Raw genomic sequence first — 8,452 nt, forward strand, 5'->3', positions numbered from 1 at the left:
GAGGGTAAGGAGAAAACCTGGGAAATAGGACAGGGACAAAGCCAAACACTTCTACACAAAAGATGGGCAAGTCAATGATCCTGAGAAACATCAACAGGTTTTTGAAATGGCAGTTTATTGGTAGAATTCTCAGCCTGACTAACTATATATGCTAATACCTGTGAACCAAAAAACTGCACTGAAGATAGCAATGTGTAATAGAAGGGTAACACTTGGAATGCCTGTCATTCCAGTCTTCTAGGTTTTTTTGTTTCTTTATATGTTCTAGGTAGAAGTCCTTCGTCTTTTCCACAAATGATTAATTTTTTTCCTCACTCTGTGGGTTGTCTTTTCACTCTGTTGCTGATTTATTTTGCTCTGCATAATCTTTGTGATAAGGGAAGATCACAGATTTTGATACTTTGAAACTTCATTCTGTTGTTGATTTATTTTGCTCTGCATAATCTTTGTGATAAGAGAAGATCACAGATTTTGATACTTTGAAATATTTCCCATTTATTTTGGGATTTTTTCATGAGCTCTGTACCTACACTTATGTCTTCAATATTTCAGTCTAATTGCTCTGCCAGTAGATTTAATATTTCTCTTTTTCACCTATTTTCACTCTAGTTTAGTGGATGGTGATACACATGGGTCTAATTTTAGGCTTCAGTATGTAGAGAGCCAGTTTTTCTATCACCATTTATTAAAGAGGCTATCATTCTTTCAATGAGCATGTTTGGCAGCACTGTCAAAGATAAGTTGGTGAGTGCATTTGTAATTGTGTCTGCATCTTCTAATCTGTTTCACTGATGCCCAAGTCTTTGTTTATTCCAGTACCATGCTGATTTTATCACAGAAGCTTTGTATAATAATTTAAAGACAAGGATTGTGATGCCTCCTGCCTTGCATTTGTTGCCCAGGATTGTTTTTGTATGCTAGAACTGTTTTGGTTCCAGATGAAGTTTAAAAATGTGGGGCTGGGGAGATGGCTCAGTGGAATAAGTGCTTCCCTGGCAAGTGCAAAAGTCTGAGTTCAATTCCTGGTTCCACCAAGAAAAAATAATATTCACTAGTTTTGTGAAGTAGATTAATGGTATTTTGAACAGGAATACACTAAATCTGTATTACTATTTTGGGGATATTGTCATTTTCACTATGTTGGTTATGCCTATTCATGAGCAAGAGATACTTATTCAATTTCTAGAAAATTTTTCATTATCTCATATTTTCTATTTTCCATTACCTCCTTCTATCTCTTTTTCCCAAGTACAATAATTTTCAAAGTATAGATCCTTCACTGCCTTTGTTACATTGAATCCTAAGTCTTTCATTTTTTGGATGCTATTGTAAAAGTATGGTTTCCCTAATTTGTCACTCAGTGAGTTTGTTGTTTGTGTCCAGAAATGCTATTGACATTTAGCATTGATTTTCGTGTAATGAGAAATAAAAAGGACAAAATCAGTATAAATCCTGTGAAAATTCAAATCAATGATACCTTTCTTTGAAATTTTTACACTCACAGGGTGGAAAAACTTGGATTAGATGTCTAAATTCCTAGATACATTTGAATTACCAAAGCTGAAGCAAGAAGATATAAAAATTCTGAATAACCCAATATCAGTCACTGAAACTGAAAGTGTAATTAAAATATACCAAAAATGAAAGCCCAGGTATTCATGGGTTTAGTGCTGAATTCTACAAGAAACTGAGAGATGATTTAATGCTTATCAAATTTTTTAATGAAAGTGAAAAAGGAAGCAATACTTCCCAATTCAATGTGGAAGGTCAGTATTATGCTGATATCAAAACCAGAGAAAGACAAACAAAACAGAGAAATAGAAGCCAATCACCCTAGTGAGCATAAATGAAAAAATGCTCAGTAAGATATTAACAGACAAAATGAAGTAAATCATCAAGAAAATTATATAGCATAACTAATGGACATTTTCAAAAGGATTCATACAAATGACTAAGGAACATGTGAAAAAATGTTCAGCAACATTAGTATCAGGGAAATGCAAATCAAAAGTACAGTGTGTTATCATTTGACTCCAGTCAAGAATGGTTATAAAAAGAGATCTGCTGTGAAAAGCGTGCCTTTATACACTATTGATGGAAATGTTAATTAGTAAAGATATCATGCAGAACACTCTGGAGGTTCTTAAAAATATCAAAAATAAATTTTTTACATGATCCAAGTATTCTACATCTGTACATATATGCTAGAAAATTAAATCATAATACCAAACATATACCCACAGTGTCACATTTTTTGTGCCACTGCACAAATTATGTAAGCTACAGAATCAATTTAAGCCCTCATAATGGATGAATAAATAAAAGTTGTGATACAAATGCATACACACTGGGATATTATCTAGGCATAAAGACAAATGAAATTTTATAATTTGCAGCAAAGTGGAGAAAATTAAAGGATAGTATATTAAGTATAATTAGCCAGATACAGAAAGATAAGTACTATGATGTTATTCTTATATATGGAAGCTTAAGAAAGTTGACATGAATACACAAAATTAATTACTATAAGTCTGAGCTGATGAAAGAAGTGTTCATAATGGAATGTAGATTTCTGTAGAAAAATATTGTTAATTTTTAATAAGAAATTGATCATCACAGATTAATATATCAAGTGTCACCAGTGATATTTTTACTTTGAATATCATGCAACCCACCAGCATTATCAATACTGCAAACAAAACAAATGCCTGACCATTTTCTAGAAATGGGCTCATCAACATCAAACTCCTTTAAGAACTTAACAGTATTTTCTTCTATACCTTTCCCAATGGAGTTTATTTTTAAGTTTCATTTTGGTACCTTTCTATAATCTTCTACAATCTAAACCACTGTGCCCAATATGGATTTCCCACTTAGAGTTGTGTGAAATAACTCTTTAAACTTCTAACATGGGGAAGAATTTCTTTGAAGTCTAAGCAATAAAATGTAAAACAATTTTGGTAAAGTGATTCCTTTCTTCAGAAGTTAGTACCACTCTGAATCCCCCAGGAATGGAATCTAAGACTATCCAGGAATATTAATTGTTTGGCCCACTGATAAATTCATTCATAGTCTAGTAAACAAACAGAAAAATTGTCCTACCTAGATTTTCAGAACAATAAGTATTTAAATATGAGAGCAAAGCACCTGTACTGAATGATAGGGTACACATATGATATGTCTTTGAAGGACTGTGTACATGTGAAATACTATTTATGTGTCTCAGAGGTAATAAGGGACAGACAGCTTCAGGTTCTATTATAATGACATAATATGACTATGGAGCCTTACCATATTCCAGTATTCTGAACTATTTCTCACCTATAGGGCCATCCTAAATACAAGGGCAGATACTCATTTCTACTAGGACAGAGAATATACTGATATATTAGGGAAGCAGAAGTGATATATTTGTTTAGTTTTCAATTCCAGTGGTGTTTAGTCTCTGATACTAAAATCATTAGGTATATCTTTCTCAGGTGTAAATTCTATTCCAGGTTCAGATTCTCACTATTTTATTCCTCAGGTCTTACTTTGCTTTAATGTGCTTCACCTTGCTTCACTTTTTTTTTTTTTTTTTTTTTGGTGCAGGGGATTGAACTCAGGACACCATGCTTGCCAGGCAAATTCTTATTCTACTGAGATATCTCTCCTGCCCCCTCACTTTGATTTTGATACTTGGAATAAAACTCAATTCTTTGAGCTTTCCAGGCAGACATGTGCTGCTGAGCTATATTGCCAGCCTCCCTCTCACTATTTTAAAGCTTGATTGGAATGATTATTTTAATAAAAGCAATTCAACTAGAATTCAGTGAAAAATAGAAGGGGAGGAGTAACAGAAGGAGACAAAAATATTGGGAAAACTATTATAATTTCATAAATAGGAAAACAACTTGTATAACAGTGTAAGTTTTTACTCATAGACCTTCCCATGTGTATGTGTGTGTGTGTGTGTGTGTGTGTGTAAGTGCACATGTGTGTGTAACTCTGCCATATGAAAGTTTGTACTTATTTATTGAGGACTAATGAATAATGTGCCAGTTTGATTATTATTAGAATAAGGAGAAAATTTTTGGCTATCAAATGTAGTTGCTTCATTCTTCACACTTCAAGCATTTTATTCTTATCCTTTCTTACAAACTGATAATGGGAATATTGGAGTTTTTCACTAGAGAACAGTGTGCTAAATAAGCATTAAATTTATAACAATGTGAAAAATATTTCTTAAGAACTCTAAGTCTGAACTTTGAATTATATTTAATTCACTAGGACTTAACTTACTTTCCATTAATATTTTAATTAATTGACTTATTTTGGGTCAAGGATACATAGAATGGAAGGCACTTCTCAATGGCTGGAAGTACAGTCATAGTTGATTAAAAATGCAAGAAATTTACACCAAGAAAGGTCAATTTTTTTGCTAGTGAGACAGCTCAGCAGGCTAAAGCATCTGCTCAGACAAGCTTAGGCAAGTACAGGGACCAGGATTCAATCCCTGGCACCACATGCCACACCCAGGGCAGGCTGAGCTGGCCACAAAAAATAAAATAATAAAAAGTAAAAAAGAAAGGTTAATTTGGGGGTAGATATGAATATCTTAAAATAATTTAACATAGTTTATTTTTATCAAAGTTTATTAGTATTAATGAAGTAACTATGCTGTATGATGATGCAAGTCTGCAATCCCAGCATTCACGAGGCTGTTGCAGGAAAGTAACCATGAGTTCAAGGCCAGCCTAGGCTACATAATGAACTCAAGGACCGCCTGAACTACATAGCAAGAGCTTCTTGAAAGAAAGAAAGAAAGAAAGAAAGAAAGAAAGAAAGAGAGAGAGAGAGAGAGAGAGAAAGAAAAAAAGAAAGAAGCCACCATCTAACTTTCCTTATATGACTAGCCAAAGTCTGGATATGCACCAATTAATCACTAGTAATCCTTAAGACATTCAATCTTCATGACCAATAAACACTGCCCAAAATAAAATAATTGTGTTTTTTGTTATTGAATCATGTTATAAGATACTAAAAGGGAATTTTATTTGCAACAACAGTCCATAAAATATGCATTGAGGGGCTGGGGAGATGGCTCTGGCTCAGTAGAATATGCGCTTCCCTGGCAAGGGCAAGGGCCTGAGTTCAATCCTTAGTTCCGCAAAAAAAAAAAAAAAAAAAAATTACAGGCTTTAAAAAAAAAAAACACAGAACTGGGCAGGGGAGATGGCTCAGTGGAATAAGTGCTTCCCTGGCAAGCCCAAGGGCCTAAGTTCAATCCCCGGTTCTGAAAATAAAATAAAATAAAATAAAATAAAATATGCATTGACATCTTTTTTTAATATGTCTTTTTAAATTTTCACAAAATAGATAATTACATAGAGTAAGTCCAGCCGTTAATTGCTGATAAAATTTTTAGAAAAAAACTTCTAAACTATTTCTGACATTGCTAGTTAAGTGGAAGACCCAATACTATTATGGGCTACTGGGCTCTTTTAGAATATTTTGTTGAGTTTACACACCTATAATATTCAAATAACGTAACTTAACAAAAAAAGAGTATACAGATGAGTGTCCATTTTGTATCTGTGTATTCATAGTGGTTAGTATAGATATATAGTTACATTGTCTTAATGAATAGAATGATTTGTTCTAATGGTGTTTGTCAATAGGATATCAAGTCCACATCTTGTACAGCAATTAACCACTAAGAAGAATGTATGCAATGTGTTAATTATTGAAACTGTCCTACCGATTTGATTTGAAACTGTCTCATTGCTATTTGTTTATCAATAAAATTATGGCAAAAAAAGAAAAGAAAACTAAAAAAAAACTTCTATAAAAAGTTTAGTGTTATAGAAAAGAAAAGTTTAGTGTTTGGAAATTAATTCATTATAATGTAACATCTACATTGATATCTTTTATGTCCATTGCAAAGGAGATATTTTGCATTGGAAACCACGTTAAAAAATCAACATCTTAGTCAATGAATCTGCACAAAAAAACAGCTATACAAGTGAGAAACAATACAAAACAGAGTTAAAATTGTTCTGAGAACATTTATATGTGTGTTTCTTGTGTTTGTTCTTAAGAAACTTGAGCTATTTAGTCCTAAGAATTAAAAGGAGCTTCATATTGCTTGTATAAACTGTATATGTTTATAAGAGTGGATTCTTCTGGGAAGAAATTCTTGAAATCAGACTGTATACTTACTTTTTAGTCATAGAATTAAGTAGACACAGAAAATGAATAAATATTGAAATTGATTTTTTTAGTTTGAGTAATGGGTCATTGAAAATATTTTACTCATTTTTTAAAATCACATTTAACCACCTTCTTTTTGTGAATATGTACTTAGAAGATAAGTGAGGCGGGAGAGATGGCTCAGTGGAATAAGCACTTCCCTGGCAAGCACAAGGGCCTGAGTTCAATCTCTGGTTCCGCAAAAAAAAAAAAAAAAAAAAAAAAAAAAAATTTAGAGTGAGTCCTGTAAACCCTGGCTAATTTTATTTTTCTGTCACTGCTGATTTTTAAAGATACATTTTTATTTTTGAAGGCTACTGTAAGAAAAATAACAGCTTCACATATTTAAAAAAACAAGCCGATCTCCCTGGTTTTCTTTAAATGAATCAACTGGTATCAACTTTTAATCAGTGCTTTAAGTATATGGGTTATATGTTCCTTAACTATATGAATCTAGAAGGAAATGAGGTTTAGGATAGGTTTTTATATTGCTCTTCCGCAAATTAAATTTTAATTCTTTCCAAAGATTTTTAGAAAGAGTGCCCATGAGACTAGTGATGCTCATTAAATGTAGTTGGATAAAGTAATGGTTCAACAATTGAATAATCTGACTGCACATTTTCATTGGCTTACTTGAACTAAAAAATCGTATAAAAATCCACATGTCAAAAGCAAAATATCAACAGTACAATTATCCAAACTATTCTGCACGTATAACTAAATATCTCTTTTTCCCTTCTTTCTTTATCCTTTTCCTCATCCCAATTTTTCCTTTAATTTTTTTTGTTCTGATATTTTTATTCATTTTTTGAATTTCATATAACTTTTGTTATTTTATTTTGTTTTGTTTTCTTTAAATGAATCTTACATGCTGTATCTGGTAATCTGAAAAACTAATTTGAAGATAACATCATGTAATACAGCAACCATTGTTGAACGCCTATGATTCTAGTCTCTAAATGCATCAGTGAAAAGACAGACTCATAGGGGGTCACCAAGTCTTGGATGAAGCCTCTGCAGAATAGTAAATGTTTTGTCTACTTGGACTGAACTAGCCTATCTGACTATGAGGACTTCTGTGTGTTACCTGGTGAAAGGCTTCCTTAACATCCTTGTTCCTCAAAGTATAGATGACAGGATTCAGAGCAGGTGTGACCACTGTGTACATGAGTGCAGTGGCTTTATCTGTGTCTAGGGTGTGCTCAGTCTTCGGTTGGAGATAAGTGAACAGTGCTGTACCATAGAACAGAGAAACAACCAGGACATGAGAGGAACACGTGGAGAAAGCTTTGCGTCTGCCAGCTGCTGAAGGGATTCTCAAGATGGTCACAACGATGTGCAAATAGGACCACAGAATGAAAACAAAAGGACTCATAATAAAGATCACAGAAAAGAAAAAAAACACAATCTCAAGATGGGAAGTATCCACACAAGCCAGTTTAACTACAGGCATGATGTCACAAAAGAAGTGCTCGATTTTTCCTGTTCCACAGAAAGGCAGAGTGAAGATCCAGGTGATCTGAGTGGATTCTACCACTATCCCAGTGATCCATGATGCTGCCGCCAATTTCAAACAGACAGGAGGGCTCATCCGGAGAGTATAGTGCAGCGGGTAACAAATAGCTACGAAGCGATCATACGCCATAGCTGCTAGCAGGCAGCATTCTGTCAGTCCCAAGATGGCAAACACATACATCTGGGCTGCACAACCGCTCAGGCTTATGGTCTTGGTCTCCACCAGCAGGTGCACCAGCATCTGGGGCACCACACTGGTGATGTAGCACATCTCCAAAAGAGAGAGGTTCACCAGGAAGAAATACATGGGAGTGTGAAGGGAAGGCGTGACCCAGATGAGACAGATGATGATGAGGTTCCCTCCCACTGTAAATAAGTACACAATTAAGAAAATGATGAAGAGTACAATTTGTAACTCTGCTAGAGAAGAAAAGGCCAAAAATGTGAATTGCGTGCAGAAGGACTGGTTTCCATTCATCCTGGGCTCAAAAATATCAGACATCTGTAAAGATAGCAGACAAGATACAGTACAGGGCACCTAGGAATCTGTACATCTAACACAGCTGTCTATCAAACTTTAGTGAAAGAGCACTCCTAGAATCAGTGGTCTGAGGTGCAACCTAGACTACTGGATTCCTTTATTACATCTTTATAAATCCTACCCAAATAAAATGCATATCCCCTCCCCATTATTGAGTTGAAGATA

The 8,452-nt window shown here is 34.1% G+C and overlaps 1 protein-coding gene across 1 annotated transcript; it reads right to left on the bottom strand.

Annotated features, from left to right (window-relative positions):
- Nucleotides 1-7,282: 7,282 nt before the first annotated feature.
- LOC101563122 (olfactory receptor 10C1) lies at nt 7,283-8,224 on the bottom strand. The gene has a single exon (XM_004648186.3). It carries the CDS (start codon nt 8,222-8,224, stop codon nt 7,283-7,285), a length of 942 nt encoding a protein of 313 aa, XP_004648243.3.
- Nucleotides 8,225-8,452: the final 228 nt, after the last annotated feature.

Source organism: Octodon degus, unplaced genomic scaffold (genome assembly GCF_000260255.1).
Source record: "Octodon degus isolate 3935 unplaced genomic scaffold, OctDeg1.0 scaffold00358, whole genome shotgun sequence".
In the NCBI taxonomy this organism is placed as follows: domain Eukaryota; kingdom Metazoa; phylum Chordata; class Mammalia; order Rodentia; family Octodontidae; genus Octodon; species Octodon degus.